Source organism: Lissotriton vulgaris, chromosome 11 (genome assembly GCF_964263255.1).
Source record: "Lissotriton vulgaris chromosome 11, aLisVul1.2, whole genome shotgun sequence".
Lineage (NCBI taxonomy): Eukaryota > Metazoa > Chordata > Amphibia > Caudata > Salamandridae > Lissotriton > Lissotriton vulgaris.
Window position 1 is genome coordinate 309,235,411 of NC_141699.1, and position 19,097 is coordinate 309,254,507.

A 19,097-nucleotide genomic window follows, 5' to 3' on the forward strand; every position below is an offset into this window, starting at 1 on the left:
CGCTCCATTCATCGCCCTGACCGTCATGTGATGGTGCGGAAGAGGATAGCGACATATTGGCCACAGTGTTGCTCAAAGAGTGGTACTAGATGGGTGCAGTGCTCTAATTGTGGTGCTCACTAAAATTGACTACCTAGACTCAAGAGTAGTTAATAAAGGATGGTGTAGGTGTCAAGATTAAAATCACTCCTGGTAGTTAAGGAGTAAAAACTACATTGTGGCGCTGTGCAGAGTGGTCGACTAGTTTCAGCTTGATGGAAAGATACTCCAGCTTTCTTCAGGACCTTATAAGTAATAAGCTACTGCAACAACCAGTGTTAAGTACAAAAGTAACAAAGTAACATTTAAATTAAATAGATAACGTGCAGTGTACTTGAAAGGGTCATCTATCTGCCCGGAACCTGGAGCCCCAAGTGTCCACAGAAGACAGAAAGATAATCTTCTTCCCAGCTTCCCAGGCCTCCCCTTCCGCTCAGTCTTCAGCAATGGGTACCGACGGAGAGAGCGGGGCCTCTATTTCCCGAGCGGTTGCCGGGTGAGGTGAGGTCTTCACCCACACAAAGCTGGGAAGTAGATTATCTTTCTGTCTTCAGTGGACACTTGGGGCTCCAGGTTCCGGGCAGATAGATGACCCTTTCAGGTACACTGCACGTTATCTATTTAATTTAAATTTTACTTTGTTACTTTTGTACTTAACACTGGTTGTTGCAGTAGCTTATTACTTATAAGGTCCTGAAGAAAGCTGGAGTATCTTTCCATCAAGCTGAAACTAGTCGACCACTCTGCACAGCGCCACAATGTAGTTTTTACTCCTTAACTACCAGGCGTGAATTTAATCTTGACACCTACACCATCCTTTATGAACTACTCTTGAGTCTAGGTAGTCAATTTTAGTGAGAACCACAATTAGAGCACTGCACCCATCTAGTACCACTCTTTGAGCAACACTGTGGCCAATATGTCGCTATCCTCTTCCGCACCATCACATGATGGTCAGGGCGATGAACGGAGCGACCACTTACTCCCATATGATGTAATTCCGCCACGAGGGTGGTCTGATGGGAATTTCATAGCCCAGTGTGACTCAATACACCCTTTCACACACGTACCTGTATAATCCCAGTTACCGCCTATGGCAGCACACCACCAGGGACCTGGTCTTCTCTATTTTGTTGTTTGTACCATGAAAAATAACACACCTGAAAAATTCAGGTAAAAGGACAGCATGGAGCAGATGTTCCTAATTGTAAATGTTTCTTTAAAACACTATTGTCTTTATGATGAAATGTAGACAGCTCGTAATGTGATAACCGCACACCCAGAATTACCAATATTAGTGAGGGTAGTAATTCCTGGGTGTGGCATTAAATCAGCATTGTGAGATTTTAATCCTGGAAATGAGAATACCCAGATTTGTGCACTGAGCACCATGTTTCTTTGGCATTTTACCATAAGTCTTAACCAGGTTTTTACTGGCAAAATCTGCATGCTGAAAAACAACTCGGGAGTATGATTCCTGCAAGCATAGACACCTGGATTGAAGACTTGACAAGATGGGAAACCACAGAAGCAGACATCCTAGTGGCACTGGGCAAGAGGGGGTGAGTGGTTGCAATGGGGACTGCCTGGGAAAGATATCTGTTAGTGTTAGAGGCAAAGTCCAATATTAAAATCCCCCTGAAGGGAGCAGAACAGGGAGATTTTCCTACTGAGTTAAAGTACCACAACGGTAACAGGATAAGGGCCACGATAAACAAGTTTGATGGGGACATAGAATGTTTAGCAGTGAACTACGCTCCTTTAGTTGGGTCTGGGCCACCGTCGACAAAGTGAGTAGTGTACGTGGACCCTTAGAGATCTACTTCGGCTATGAGAACATGTGTGCTGGGAAGCGGAGACTGTGGTATGTGGGAGAAGATGAGGACGTAGTTTTTGTGGCGTTTGTTTTGTAGGCAATGCTCTGCTCTGGATGCCATGCCAGCGGCCTTAGTATACGAGACGTGACCAAAATGTGTGCAGGTTGCAGATGGGAGTAGGGGGGCACCAAGCCCTCCAGGGATAGACACAAGGCTGCAAAGAGAATGGGTGGCCTTGACAAGATATTCGCTACTATATATCCTGTTTGATCTCTGCATTCATGCATCATGTACCCAAGTTAGTTGGTTAATGAAAAAAGAGCAATACAAAAAAAAAAGCAAGCACAAGATCCTTAACTTCCCACAATAAACGAATTTTGCACTTACTCCAAGAGGTCTTCCTTCTTGCGGCACACACAGCAGCAAAACAAAAGGGATAGCAGCAGTATTAGCAGAAACGCCACCAAGGCCCCGGCTCCAATCACTCCCATACGTTGATTGGCTTCTGAAAGAATATACAGAACATTCTCTTAGGATAAAAAAAATGAAAACTTAATAATCACAAACTGTTGTTTTCAATATGATATTCAAACACTCATTTTTAAAGATAAAAACTTTAACGTAGGGATGCAAAACTAACCAGTACTGCACAGAAAACCTCATGTCTACTTAGTCTTGTGCTGTATTGAAAGTAGTGGACTTTGCTCAACCTTTTGCTAAGTACAGGCAGGAATCTCTGGGCAATAACTATGAAAAGCCAGAATTACTGTCTATAATGCTGCATAACATTCGCTCTTTCCATGGGGAGGGCTGGTGAGAAGCACTGTTGCTGCTTTAATTTCAGGGGGCTGCAAAACCTGCACCCACCAACAACACGCATTTACAATGCAATGGTCTCACCTTTGCAAAAGTTAGAGCTATTGCAGAATCAATTCATTTTGATGGCAGGCTATTTAATTTTAACCTCGCTTTCCCTTGTAGTTGCTGCTTTGACATTTTATTCAAGAAACGATAGGTTTGGGACTTAGTGAGAATAAGTTGCAATCACTTTTATAACGTTCAATGCACATAACAAGTCTGCACCCTGCTAAACAGAGAGCTGGTCTGTGTCTCCCTACTTAGTGGGTGCATTTAGAGAAGTGAATGTAAGGTTGTGACACTCGCACAACAGATAATCTGTTAAGGTTATGTCCCCCATTAGAAAGGTACAGGAAACATACATGATATAATTTTTTTATCATAGCTTTAAAGATTCAGAATTAAACACCGAAACATCTGTTCACCAAAATGGCAAGGGTAGCGGTTGCAACATCACTTACCTTTGACCCCTGGTTACACCACGGGTTAAAGAGTAAATAAACAATTGCACGCTGTTTGAAAATATATATGGTTTTCTGTGCGCAAAAAGCAACTGTGCTCCTGAGCAGTTTCCAAGAAAAACAGAATAGCAGGGCTAGCCTAGGTCGGGAACGCGTCCAAACACAAAGAGCGAGGGCATTTCAAGCATATGGACATTGCCTAGATATTACGGAGCACGTGGGATCTGAAAGTATATATCGCCACAAAAAGCAGTGCATGTGTGTTCTAGCATGCTACATTTGAAACGCAAACTATCCTTGCAAAGTGTATTTGAACATGTACAGGCAACACATCACTACACCCCAAGCATTGTCGCCACAACCCCGAGATGGCAATATAGGTGCATATACCACTGTTAATTATACATATATAAATAATGCATGCTTATTTTTAAGTAGTCCGCTTGAAAAGGCAGTTTTAAAAAAAAAATAAGCGAACGGTGGAACCAAAATGGTTACTTTTTTACATTTTATGAATACATTGTTCACAAGTTAGTAAAAGCCACAGCGACCACATAACTATGGATTTACTGTATTTGCCGCATGCAACAAAGAATCCAGCTCAAACGGAGGAAAATATTGCAGAGAATGTACCTCTCATTTTTTTTTTTTACCGGGCATACATTTAGAGATAATCGTGGTGCATAAAATGGTTTACCATGCTGCATTACTCTGTAGCACGGCCGATGGTAAAGCTCAGCGTGTAACCACATACACAAGGAAATAGAAGCAGCACAATGAACAAATGCACAGCGCCATCAGGTGTGAGCACATATTTTACACTATAGTTGACGTTTCTATACAACATATATGGAGAAAGAGCAGCGTGCTAGCAGGCCCCAGCAAACACATCGGACCTACATATACCACTGCACACAGGCCGAAATTGCACGTGCATTCCTGCATCTGGGGCATAACGAGCCTACTGCACACTCCAGCGCCGTCCAAACACCCAGCCATGCGCAACGCAGGCAGTGCCTCGAAACCCTCTCGTCAGCAGCAGGATTCTGCTGAGGGGGAGGAGAGGGGCTGAGAACTTGCTTTAACATGCCCGAAGGGTTTGTGTTTTCCTAAACAGGTCATTAGTGCCAGGGGTTGGTGCAGCTGGCAGACATGAGGGAGAGGCTAATGTGCAGGTTGCTGCACACCCAGATATTAGGAGTGTGTGCAGATGTAGCCCGGAGTGATTACACCTGGTCTGCGCGCGTAGCACCGGCCATCTCTCAAAGAGGTCCACTGCTGCATCAGAGCAGGAAACACACCCACCAAGGAGACCCCGGACACCTCCACAAATAAGAAATGGTTAGGACTGTCACTTCGATGAAGATCTGGAGGGACATTTATGGCGAAATCGGGCATTTCTTTCCAAAAGATAAATACATCTTGCAAGCTACAGCTTTCATGCTGAAAACACAACGTAAAAAATCACTTGCCTAACAGGAAACGGCACTAAAGAACCCCATTCAAAAATAATCAAAAAAATACATTGAAATGTTTTTGAAAAAGTGGTGTACATCGATAACTATAAATCCCTTCTTTTTTAAACACACCCGACCGTTACACCAGAAAAAAAGTTACAGATATTAGAAGATAAGGATTTCTTTTATCGCTACAGAGCCAATGTAAACAACAGTCAAAAACACGCCCCCAGTCTGAAAAGAAACAATAGTCAAAAACACGCCCCTCAGTCTGAAAAGGACGGGACTTAAAAAGAAAAAAATACGTCATGGTGACCTCTTCTCCAATGGCTGGCCACCGTCTAGGAGGCCAGCCAATGGAGAAGAGGGGCGGGGCTTAACCTTGCTAGATTTTCTCCTCTATCTCATTAAATCTCGCCAGCGAGACTACGGAAGCGCAGCCATCGCAGGCTGATACCTAAAAACGGCCTCCACCCTTTCGACCCACTGGGAAAACGCCCAGTGCCGGCTGCGACCAGTCCGGCCTTGAAAGTAACTTTACAGATAGAAAATTGGTTCTGTTGTTCTTGCACATACAGAATTCACTTGTGAATAAGAAGGGTAGGTTTCGATATGGGTATTCTGTTTCACACCCAACTTATTATCAGGCCCCAAGTTGGATACTGAAATGCTATGCCAGGGGACCACTACCACCAGACACAACCACCGTATGTCCAAGTACTTCCACAATGCCAAAGCAGAGGTCCAAACACCTGGACAACCCACCAACTGGCCAGACACAACCTGATTTGCCCAATCAGCCTCAACACAGATGTAACAGTATACCCCGTGTGCTCAATAATCCCTCAAATACTCAGTTTTGTATCTCACTTTTTATCTGCGAATGCTTAACCTCGCCTGCTGTTCTTCAAATGTCAATGCACAGCCTCAAGCCTAAGAACTCAATAAACAAACATCTGGTACAACGTAATTGTTTCCATACATATCCCCAAATGATCGGTAACTCATCTTCATGTATAGCTGAATATGCCTACAAAAACCTCTTAAATGCAGAGAGAAGCTTCAAACTATGCTATCGCCTCAGCTGATCAATTCAGCCTTTCAAACTGCCCTAACTGACCACTGCAACCTCAAATTTAACAGATACTGAGTCAACCATCCACAGCAGCTTCAAAGTGTGCAGCAACTACCTAACAAATATGACGTAGGATGAGAATAAGTAACTTAAAAAGAAATATCAGGTTTATGCTGCTTATCAACCCGAAAGACAAAAATGAATTAATGTGCTTCATTTTAGCATTTTTTAAATAGGTATTAGGGGTGTGCAAGTTTCAAAGCCTTATGGCATTTTGTATCAAATTCTGGAAGCTACACAATGTAAATGGCTCCTATAAGTAAACAAATATTTAACGGGAAGCTCATGGCAACATCACGACTGGTGCCTGGAAAGGAAGGCAGAGCTGGACTGGGAACACCAGAGAGCCCTGGCAATTCTGTTGGACCGGCCTCTGGGGTGGTTTGGAGGCACAAATGGGAATGTTTCTGCTAGTGAGAAGAAGCACTGCTGTCCCTTCCGCTTTTGTTACAGGGGGGCGATATTGCAGCCCTACTGCAAAACCAGCCCCCAGTAACAAAACCAGCCCCCACCCCTCCGGCCCACTGAGAAAACACCCGGTGCCCGCTATGGCCAGTCCGGTCCTCGAGGAAGGTATGCATACAAGGCACTTTTTGGATCAACCATGAAACCCTCACACTCAATACTCCAGCTGCCAGCCAAAGCTGTAAAAAGTGGATACTATTGACAGGCGGCACACTCCACCAATGCCAGCCCACACACTTGTAGCCATCCAGCATAACTTATCTGGGGCGGACCGCAGTGTTACCCAAAATCTGTATTTTGCATTTCACTTATTTCTTATGAAATATATAATACACTTATTCCAATGCCATTTGCTATATTATTATTTTTTTCTTTTCGCAATCCATAAATCTTTATATATATATATATATTGTTTTCATAACAGTGAAAATCAATGCAGCCCAGTAACACCTTTGCATCTCTAGCCCTAACTATATTGGGGAGAATGTTCCCACACACGAGACAGTCCTTATTTCAAACCAATCTTTTCTTTGTGAACAAATATTAGATGCCTGAATTCATGTCTCCTTCCTTGGATTATTAGTCATGGCTATTATAAAAATGATCGATTATTTGAGACAGATATTCAGTAAATCCCTGAATAATTATTTTATTGGACAAACAGGGTTTAAAAATCTAAGGGCTTTCTTACGAGTTTGGCAGTCCTCCTGCAGCACCACCATTACTGCGCTGGCGAGAGGACCGCCAAGCCCGTGGTGCTCCGGCCCACCAGATTCTGAGTTGAATCCAGGGCGGGTGGACAGTGCTGCGCCACTCTCAGGACGGCAGCGGTGTTAGGCTCATGCCTTATCAGCAGACCACCGCTATGGCAACGGCTGCTGCATGTTCCTGCACGGTGTGGCATGCACCATGTCATGCTTGCCACACCATGCAGGAATGGGGGTGAAATTCCAGGGGGGCATGATATGTAATATGTTCCCCCTCCCAAGTACCCACAGGCTTAGAAGCGGCAGTAGGCCTTGCTAGGGCCCCCTTACCTGCATCTTCCCCACCCTTTTCATGGTGGGCTCACAGTTATGAAAGGCAACTCGGAATATGCTTGGCGGTGCTGCAACAGCACTGCCAGCATATTCCTGCCCCTTACTGCTGTGCCACCACCATGGGATCCTGTGGGTACCGCTTCAGATTCTGATGCCTGTCTCCTCTTTGTCATGCTGCCGTCTTTCAGAAATGCACACACCTCTCTGAAGACTGCACTGGCGATGTGGTTAAATGTAAGAGCGCTCAACACGCTTTGGAGTTGTGGAGCAAAGGCGTGATTTAGCACGGGTTCAGGCACAACCTGTGCTCATAGTAGGGAGTCTGAGATCTCATGAAGAGGGCTCAAGCCAAATAGCCCTGGGAGTGCACTTAAAGGTACAGAGCACAGCAGTAGGTAGTAGGCAGCGTGCCAGCAACATGAGGCAAGTAGTAGAGTGGCAGTCCCTCCTGAAGCACAGCACACAGCAAGCAGCAGGCTAACACAGCAAAGCAGGTAGCTAAGTGGCAGTCCCTCCTGTTAGCACAACAGTTCATTCCACAATGTGCAAAATCGAGAACCAGCGATATCTGGTTACCGGTCCAAAAATGTCTCATTAGAAGGGGTCAGAGCCCCAGTACTTATACCCTAAAATGCCTTTGAGGTGGAGGTTACTTAAAAAAAAGTCCTTTTAAGTGCAACCAGTTCTGTCTGTTTAGCTACCCTGGGGGCTGATCAGTGCTTTATGTCAGAGCAGGACACTTCCTATTGAAGTGTAAGTGTCTGTTTCTTCCCTTCTTCCCTGCCCAGGGAGACCCATTAGAATGCAGACGTATTCAGATACAGCTCAGTGTGCTGTGTTTGTGACTCTCTAGAGGGAATGAACAAAGTGTAGCTGTCACCCAAACCCAGATGTGTATTGGAGAAAGGCTATAAGGCAAACAAAGAGGTACTAGCAAAGAAATGCCTACTTTCTAAAAGTGCCACTCCTAAACTAGTATTGCGAATTCCAACTTTACCAGTACAGATGATTTGTCATTACAAATCCAAAGAAATTAAATATCAAGCAGCTACTCCTCTGCAATCAGGAATTACAGCTTACAAGTTTTGAAGGAATCACCGATGAAAACCTATGAGAGGAGCAGGCCTCACAGCAGTGGCTAATGAATTTGGCAGTTTGTCACTGCCAGGACATGTGGCACATATATGTATATGTTCTACCTTTAACATGCATGGCATCCTGCCCTTAGGATCACGTAGAGCCTACATTAGGGGTGACTGATATGTAATAAAAGGGGAGTTTAAGGCTTGGCAAGTAGTTTGAAATGCCACGTTGAAATGGCAGTAAACTGTGCACAAAGATCCTGCAATGGCAGGACTGAGACAGGTTCGAAAGGCTACTTATGTGGGTGGCACAATCAGTGCTGCAGGGCCACTGGTAATACTTTAAATACAGTCCCTGGGTATATGGGATACCAATTTACAAGGTACTTACATAGTAAATCAAATATATCAATCAAGTATACACCAATCGCACCCATTTTTAAGAAGAGCACATGTACTTTAACCCTGGTAAGCAGTGGTAAAGTGATCAGATTCCTACAGCCAACAAAAACAAGGTCAGAAAAATAGGAGGAGGAAGGCAAAATGTTTGGGGCAGCCTTGAAAAAAGGGACATTTCCAACAAGTCCCCAGCTCACACATGCCAAGCAAATATGAAAATTCATGAACACACTGAAAGAGAGCTTGATAAGATACTGAACACATTAACATTCAGTTTTAGATCTGTCACCCTCTGTTTAAATTATATGTTCACATTATGGTGCAATGCTTCAATAACTTCAGCAGCTGAAGAGTAAATAAGCAGACGTCACCCCGGTTCTATAAAAGCAGATCCAACCAAACATTTCTAGCAATTACCTTCTAATTTCAGAACTTCTGATTACTTTCGAGATCCTGGTAAAAAAGTATAAATAGACACATTTTTAATTTTTCTTGATGAACAAGCAGCACTAGATATTACACAATCAGGTTCCAGAGAACTGCATTACTTGGTAATAGCGCTGTTGCCTACTGTGGATGGCATCATCTGGATGCTGGAAGAGGGCAACAGAACAACTCTGATTTTTCTTTATCTCTATGACAATTTGATACTATGTCACATGACATTTTGGATGCGAGATTGCATGACATTGGGATTTGTTGCATGGTCAAGGAATGTCCCAAGTTGTATGCCCAAGATAGCAGTCGGTAGTACAACTGCATCTTTCTTTTCTACTTCTATAACAGTAAAACAAGGAGTGCCACAGGGCTCTTTACTCATCCTGACCTTTTTAGGTCGACCCTGGGCAGCGCATGAGCGTGCGCTGCTCTGCGAGGCATGCTGTATTCTGGTATGGACTTGAAGCCCCACCCATTTTCTGTCCATCTTTTCAATTGGGTTCTGTTACTGTCCTTTCTAAAGGGTTGCTTTTGATTCATGAATAGACTTAGTAATCCCACCTTAGTACAGCCTTGTCTGCAGATGTAATCTCCCATAAGGACAGGACTTTTTACTTGAGTTGTTACACCGTCTGTTTTATCTACAGTCTGTTAGCACTATTTTCTTTAACGTTTTTCCCCTGTTGCAGGCACAAAGTGCTTTCCTGTAAGGGAGCTCTCTTTACCTCCGGATGTAGTGCTATGATTTCAGCACGGTACCCGCTTTTACATATGTATTACCAATAGAGCCAACTTTACATACAAATGCTTTTTTTTGTAAGAGCACCCCATACTGCTCTTTCACTTTAATGGCAGCTGCGCACCTGTTTTTAGATGAGCCACTTCTAAAGAAAGGGGTGTGGTGACCATTAAAGTGAAAGTGCAGCATGGGGCACTTTTACAAGCAATTGCAATGCAATAGGTATCGCATTTGCAATGCAATCGGTATCACATTTGCAATGCAATAGGTATCGCATTTGCAAGAGAATAAGCTACTGTCATTGTAACGGACAATGCCTTTTATTTATGTGTTGTTTTTTAAAACATAAATAAAAGGCATTGTCCTTTGCAATGCCAATAGCTTAAACTATCACTATTACATTGCAAATGCTTGTTTAATATGTATGTGGAACGTGTTGCATGCCTATTCAAATCCTTTGGCTTTAAATTCATGATATATGCCTAAGACAGTTGCCTGGTGGTTACCCAGTTTTATAACCCAAGCCCAACTAACTCAACTTTTAAATTGGAGCTATCAGCAGTAACCCTATGGATAGCGGACAATGCATCACAGCTAAACAATGCGAAGATTGAAATTCTAATTTTTGAAGACCTACAAGACAGTCTGTCATCGGAGTGGAGGCCTCGCAACTAACCCTCTACTCACTCAGCTTGTGCAGCTCCAGGAAGGAATGTAGGCATCACAATTGATACAAACAATGACACCCGCCTAACAGATCTTGCCGCCACTTTGCTCAGGAGACCAGCGGGGGCCAGGACTCCCCGCCCCACAACCCCTTGCGCTCCTTCTACAGCGAGCAACTTTACTCTTGCGCCTGGAAGTGCTGTATTTATTTGCCAGTGGGCTCCTGCAGAGCGGAACGCCCGCCTAACAGATCTTGGCGCCACTTTGCTCTGGAGACCAGCAGGGGCCAGGACTCGCCGCCCCAGAACCCCTCGCGCTCCTGCGACAGTGCGCAATGTCACTCTCGCGCCTGGAGGCGCTGTATTTAATCACCAGCGTGCTCCCGCAGTGCGGGACGCCCGCCTAGCAGATCTTGCTGCCACTTTGCTCAGGAGACCAGCAGGGGCCAGGACTCGCCGCCCCACAACCCCTCGCGCTCCTGTCTCACCATGCAATGTCACTCTCACGCCTGGAGGCGCTGTATTTAATCACCAGCGGGCTCCCGCTGAACGTGGGCAGCGCCCGGGCGAAGCCCGGTCTAAGGGCGGGCCCATCCGTGCCCGTCAGTGCCAGGAAAGGGCAGGGTCACATCCGTTTCGTTTGCTGTCCAGCTCAGGTCGACTTGGGAGGCTGTATTTGAATAAGGTACTGTTTTTGTGACGTTACCCACTCCTTCCCACACATTGTGGAAAACTCTTATAACGGTTGTTTATTTGCCTGTGTTGATCCAAGCAGATCCCTCTAACTATCCAATACTGTTCTATAGTGATGGGGAAAAGAAAGACCATGGAAAGGGGAGAAGCAGGGGTGATGGTGGTATGGGCGGTAAAACTCATAAAGGGAAAAAAACTAGGAAAGTATCAAAGCATTCAGCGAGTAATTGTGTCTTAGATCGCATTGACTCACTTACAATGGAATGTGAGGACCTATTAGTAAGCGAGCCAAATTTACATGTGAAGGATAGGGCTCTGATAAGTCCTTTACAGCATACAAGGGTCAGCCCAAGAAAGTGCTCCATGATCCCTGACATGTTCTTCAAACATAAAAAAGGCCCTAAAGAGAGCAAGGACACATGTCAAACAAATTCTGGTAAGGAGCCAGCCCCCTCTGATCTTGTCCTAAATTCCACAGAAAATAGTGGCACTCTGCCTCATTGTCGAACCCTCAATGGGAGAATAGCATGCAGTGCCCGGATCCACAAGTGGTCAAAAGACCAGAGCAGGGCGAAAACCAGGCCAAGAGTCATACTGCAGACACACTAGAAGTTATTAGTGTTGTTCAATCACTCCAGACAGAACAAGGCACTTTGAAGGTTATGATGGAGAAATTAACATCTACGATTAAGCTTTTGACATCAGAAAAGTCTTCTAGCACCTATTGCTTAGCCTGTAGTATCAAAATCCTATGTAAGCAGCCACTAGCCCAGGCAAAATCATCATCCACCCTAGTCAATGAGACACATAATAAAGCGATGCCCCTATGTAGCGAAGTGGTTAAGCAGAACCCTCCACTCGTAGTATTCCCTACTAAATGTAACGCACCACCCTCTATCAGAACCACCAATGACTCTCTTCCTAATAACACATCTAGTAAGCAGCTACAGCAGTGTTGGAGTCCACACGTAGGCATACCATCAACAAGGCAGTGTGCTAGTCATGAAGAGAGGGAGGATCGTGTAATCACCAAGTTAGATAAAATCCATAGAATCTTCATGGTGAATGTACCAAAGCTGGGGCATAATAAAATAGAAAGTGCTGATTCACAGACCAATAAGGACATACATTGGAAACGGCATGTAAGGGGCTGTCGCTCTATTATAAGGGAAGACATTGTGAAAGCGCGTAGGCTTACATCCCCTATCAACACCCTGGATTGTATTGAATTAACTTTCCTGAATGACGTACTAGTTGAAAATCTACTGGCACTTGAATGTAAAACTTGCTCCCCTGACCATTCCTCCATCCAGTTTAGACAGTCACCGCCTGCTTGCAAACCTAATTACCATCATGGGCTATTGGCAACTAGAATATGCAGCTCCACCCTTGAATGTAACGACTGACTGACTGGTGATCCAATATTCCATACTGGTAGTGGAGAAGATTAGATAATAATGGGGGAAAGTGATCTAACAATGTTTCTGTCATTTGGAGTCAATAACAGTTCGTGTGAGCAGGTTCAACAATTAATTTTGCAGTTATATGAACCTGTGGGATCTAAGGGGCCTGGTATTCCTTTCACACGGAATCACATGTACCCACCACTTAGCACTCAAAACCCCAAAAGAGACACCCTGTTATCGTGGAATATTGCAGGTATTGGCTCCAAATTATCATCTCCAGATTGGCTTGCTTTTATCGACACTTTTGACATCTGTTGTGTGCAAGAAACCTGGTCATTAACTCTGCTTCATCGGGTAGGTTTCTTAAATAATATGTGCTGGCAGCAAAGGGGGCAAAAGGTCGTCTCTCGGGTGGTCTGTCTATATGGGTTCGACAATCTTTAGGTATCAGCATCAAGGAACTTCCTTCTAATGATAATGACATCCTAGCACTAAGTTTAAACTTGGGACTGCTAGGTATTACTGATATCTATAATATCTATGTGAGGGGAACAAGAGGGGGTAGATCTTAAGTTTTAGCAGCTTTAGTTGAACTCCTCGATTCCCACTCTCAAGAAAGTAACATAATTATAGGCGGTGATTTTAACTCAACGTTTGAGCCACTTACTAGCGAGGATTGGCTACTCACTGAAGAGGAAGACGCCCAGTGGGGAATCCAAAAGTTGGAGCTTGTTCCCATAAAGAAATGGACAGAGCCGGTTATACAGATAAACTCTGTTTGCCTAGAGAAGGGGCTTAGCGCATTAAATGGTAGAACCACCTGCGACAGGCTGGGGGCTAACACATTTAATAACGGATTCAATAAAAGTAGAATTGACTACATACTTGTGAGTTTGAAACTCTGGCATACTGTTGATGATATGGAAGTAAGGGTTCAATTGGAAAGTGACCACAATCCTCTGTGTGTAGCTCTTAGCTGGTGGTCCCCGGAGGGATCGCCCAGTAGTGAAGCTGAACTGCACACTAGGGATGTAGTCCCCACAAATGATATGAGATGACTCAAGGGGTCGAGCATAGCTGAAAATCCAGGGTCCCTAGAGAAAATTCTAAAGGATGTTGACCATGCCTTAATAATGCTGGTTAACGCATGTTCAAACAGTATTGGGTCGGACATCATCAACCAGTCCCACAATAGCTTTTTCTTACATATGAAACCGTATTTTATCAAACCTTATAAGCCTAAGAAGGCAACATACCATAAATCTTGCGGCTGGGACAATAAAGATTGTCGGCCTACAAGAGCTCTTCTTGGGGAGACCATTAAAAGTGGGGAACCAGTCACAGTACGAGCAGCCAGGAAGGCATACAAAAACTCCATGGCCATAGCAAAATACTCATGGATGAAAAGAGATGGCTTGATCTTAAAGAGGCTAGTAATAAAAAGGACTGTAAACTATTCTGGAGCATTATAAAGTGGGACAGAGAGGGCATGACCGAATCTGCGCATAATTATGTTTCGCACGAACAGTGGGTCAAACACTTTGAACCACAATACGCATGTAGCCCACTAGAGCCAACTGAGGGGTAAGCCATGTCTTTCATGTAGATAAGGCTTTTAACAGCAAAGATGTAGAGACAGCTCTCAGTGCAGTAGTTGGAGGGAGAGCTCCTGGCCAAGATGGCATTCCTGCCGATGTTTTCCTCTACGATAAATCCAGATTGGGAAAGTACATCATGCTACTGGTAAATGCAATTGCGCGAGAAGCCCCAATTACCGGACTCCTGGAAAGGAACTGAAATTATCCCAGTGTATAAAAAGGGTGATAAATCATTGCCGGGGAATTATCGATCCATTAGCGAGATTGACTCACTACAAAAAAATACTGGGGAGATTAATCCTTAATAAAATCCAGGATTGGGCTGAGGAGAACACATACTGTCACCCCTGCAAGCCAGCTTCCGCGCATGCAGAAGTACCATCGATCAGGTGTTCCGGTTTGTCTGACTGCACTGGAAGGTGGTGGTCCTGGGCAAAGGCAGCATGGATGCTGCCTTTGTGGACCTGAAATCAGCCTTCGATCTTGTTCCCCGTTCCAAGCTTTGGGCAACACTTCATGAATTAGGGCTACCTATCGAACTTTTGACACTCCTTATGAGATTGCATAAGGGTAATTATGCTAAAACACGATGGGGATCTCAGTGTCAGGTGGCTGGTTCATTTCCTGTTGAGCGTGAGGTGTGACAGGAATGTGCTAAGGCCCGACTCTGTTGACTCTATTTGTTAATGGGATAGTTGATTTCATGTCACGCGTGAACATAGATGCCCCGATTTTAGCATGGATTAAAATCCCAATTTTAATGTTCGCGAACGACACATTCATAAATTTGAAGACCCTGAGTGGGCTCCAACGAGCACTGATTGTATTTGAGGAATTTTGCTCAGCTCGTGTTCTTGAAGTCAATGTGTTGAAAATGAAACATGACTTTGAACCATCACAGAGTTTTTAAGGGTGGTATTTTAATGAATAATCGTCCTTTGGAGCAAGTTTGGGAGTTCACTTATCTGGGAGTGAACATACAGTGTGACCTAAAGTGGAATCACCAGATTGACATGGCAACACTGAAACATCGTCAACTGTCGGGGGCCCTACGCCTTGAACATAACAGGTCCCTTATGAAACCTATTAGTCCGGTACTCCAAGTATATGACTCAAAAGTCGTAAGTTCTGCTCTGTACAGTGTTGAACTATGGGGGCTAGATAATGTGCTTAAACTTAGCGTGTCAGAAAATAAATTCATGCAGGGCATCGCTAATCTCCCTCAAAGCACACCACTGTGTCCATTGTTTTATGACCTTGGGAGAAAACCCCTCTGACATTGCTAAGCTACGTATTGTGTTGTATTGGCGACAACACAATATGTAGCACCTTACGCTAAGGGTTTTAAGGATATCAAAAAAACTGACACGTTTCATAAAATCAGTTGGCTACGTGGTATCAAAGATATCCTAGCCAAAATTGGCATGTCTATGCTTTGGGAGGACCCCACTACCGCTTGTTTTCCAACAAAGAAGATCTCAAAAGGAAAGTATTGGGAGGCGATCACGGCACATGTCCTTTAGCAGGATCCTTCCTGGAATCTAAATCTACCCTGAGTTTAGAACCATACTGGGACACTGTCTCAAAACCATTAGACAGGAAGATTTACTTCCAGCTGAGAGCAGGCACGCTCCCCCTAAGGTATTTTACAATAAGGAGGAACACATCTTCTGATAGTAAGTGTCCAAGCTGTCTAGCATGCTCTGAATCAGGTGTGCACATGTTATTTGCCTGCCCAGCTTATGATACCCCGCGAAGGGTGTGGTTAAGCCCCATATGCAAACTCTTGGGGACAAGAAGTAGCTTGGTAGCTGGAAGAATCCTGCGTACTGATATCACATCCCCAATTTTTTTAGCAGTTGCCAAATTCTTATGGTGGATGTGGATAATCAGGTCGAAATGTATCCCTGTCTAAAAATGTGTATGTAAATTAGTTAAAATATTTGTCTGGTTTAATGGTAACAAGTATCTATGTTCATCTTTTTAAAATAGTATTCCCTTACAGTATGATTCCCTTCCTATAATATTTTCCACGTTTTGTTTAGACACAGTGTTTTAGAAAATGAGATGCTCTGTGTTAGGATTGATTATCTGTTGTGGAAGAGATTGTTCCAGGAATATTATGAATTATTTGTCAATCAACTAAATGTGTGTAATTATCCAGCATTCGAACAAGCCTATTTTACATATTCTGTGTGTGATATTTGTATTGTAAATTGTAGATATGTTTTATGTGCTTTTATGACTATCAGTCGAATAAAGCTTGTTTGAACTGAACTAAACAATGTTTGATACCTCATGTCATAAGAAGAATATCATCTTTTACATTCTTCCTTTTAAAGTTACTTAAAGTATTACTTAAGAAGATTTGTATTTCATGCTATCATACTCTCACAACTGGACTATTGCAACTCCCTATTGCGCGGTTCTCCAACGTTTCAGCTGTATGAACTAAGTTACCTCAAAACTTGGAAGCACACACCATGCTAAGATTGTATAGCAGGACTAGGATGTCCCCGACCAGTACTAGCGTTTGGTAAAAAAACAATTGTGTTCAATAGGGTTTGTGTAATTCACTGTACCTTCTATAAGCAAGATTCGGTTTTTATTCAGGATAAAATAAAGCCCTATAGCCAGAAGAATCATTGTGCTCATCCACAGCAACACTTATCACTATTTTGCACTACAAAAGGACATTAGATGGCTTCTCTTTCTTTATAGTTGCTGTTGAACAGTGGAATATTCTGCCCCTTATAGTAGGATCGCTCTCTGATTGCTTTGTTTTTAAAAAAGTCTAAAAGACCTGGATTTTCAGTATATTAGTAGCCTTTAGCAAAGCTGAGTTTCCAGGTACACACCCACCACCAGGACACCTTTTCAGCTTTCACAAAACGATTAAAGTAATACAGAATAACTTGCTAATGATAATAACTGTACTATTACACACACATTCACACGTTTTACTCTTTCTCTAAGTGACTTCCCATTGAATGTAGCACAATCTAGTGCACCCTGAACCTGTTACAGACATGATGTGATATAACATGAACACTAATTAACAACGAGCATTGACAAATTCAATAGGTCTGATTTTGGCTGCCAGTCATTTAGCATGTAAATTCTTGTTTTGTTATGTCATGGTTTTTGAAAAACATATTGTTGGGGAAGCTGCCAGGCCTTTGTCAATTAAAAAAAGAAAATTTGCTAAGGGAAAAAAGCACACAATACCATAGTAGTCTCTGTCAGTAAAAGGAGCTAGTTTGTATGTGGATGTACTGCTTGTGAAAATGCAGAACACTGTCACACAGTGAAATTAGCCAAAGGTTCTTATTTTTGTAGCCACAGCGGTAGCACAATTATGTATCACCTTGGACTGGCTGAGCCTGACACCCGATACCCGACATTTGTAATATGGAGAAATAGGTTCATGCCCATCTATAATATTGAGGCCAGCTTGTATGAATTCAAAAGTAACGAGAAGAAAAGACTAGGTGAGATTATGTGGTTCCCAGTTACAAATTAGTTTGCAGGGCTAAGAGCTGATCCAGGTCCAGCCTTACTAGCTGAGTGCAGATTAAGGTAATACATTAAGCCTACCTAGATGGAACTCATCAGTTTAATTTACAAGAGGATATTAGGTTTTTATTTGTTGGTCCATTCTGTTAAAGCATAGTGTGTAGCTACGGCCACATAGCATTTTATCATACTGTACATTAAAGTCACTTCTTGTACTCGGATGAAATCTATTGGTTAATCGTGTTCTAAGATGTTATTATCTACTGTCACGTAGCACTTTATTTATCATGTAAAACTCTGCTGCTTTAGCTTACTAAATACTATCAAATTAAATTCAAATCTCTTTCTGATATACATAAAATGAATTGTTTAGATTAAATTAATTGATTAATTTTATTATATGATATTATGTATTTATTTATTCTATTAAGCACTTTAGCTATTATGTAGAATTCTGGTGCTCTTGCTTACTAGCCTACACATGGGTGTAAATATTAAAACCATTTAAAACTGAAGTTAGCCAATGGCTAAATCGGGATGACACATTGCACCGTACTGTATGCTCCAATGGGCGGAAGAAAAAATGAAAATGACACGATAATAGACCAATGGATGAAGAGGGCTGACTGGAAGCCTCATTGTATAAGTCTATTATACATATAATGATAGTACAAACAAAAGGTCTTGGCTAAAGCCAGACCGATAAATGGTGCTTGCTAGCAAGAGGCTCTCTGTCTAGGCATTTATTATGCAATCTAGACAAATGCAGACTCTCTTGTTTTATACAAAATAAATGATAATTTCTTGCTGCTTGTTCCTATATGGAAAAATATGATTTACTTATGTGTATTCCGGTGCATATAAAATAATCTGCTATGGATTGGTGCTAGATAAACCTCTTGCTAGTTTAAAATATTCGTTTAATTTGAATTATGTTTCTCTCTTAAAGCAGATCATCCTTAGTCTTACAGTCCCTGTGACCTTTTTGTCAAAGACTATTATAAACTACATTTCCATCCATTAAGGTTTATACTAAAATCCGATGTGCATGGCATATTCTCAGTCAAGTCTGTTAGATATTTATTAACAGATGTGCCCATTTCCTGACACAAAAGCACATTCTTGCAGAATTAACAGCTCAGACAAAAGTTATTCTCCACGTTATTGATTTACTTTAGACCCAGAGAAGGGAAGAGCCCCTTCTTATCTTTACCATCACCCTGGAGTGCAAGAAAAACAACTCTGTATATTTCAAAGATCTTTGGGGTCCTATGAGCCTTGCTGGATAT

The 19,097-nt window shown here is 42.9% G+C and overlaps 1 protein-coding gene across 1 annotated transcript in view; it reads right to left on the minus strand.

Moving 5' to 3' along the window:
* The window catches only part of SCARF2 (scavenger receptor class F member 2), a 583,341-nt gene that overhangs the window by 158,470 nt on the left and 405,774 nt on the right, over nt 1–19,097 (minus strand). Inside the window, exon 8 of the mRNA XM_086943279.1 lies at nt 2,244–2,361. Within this exon, the coding sequence (XP_086799405.1) occupies nt 2,244–2,361 (118 nt within the window). The remainder of the gene's footprint in view (nt 1–2,243; nt 2,362–19,097) is intronic.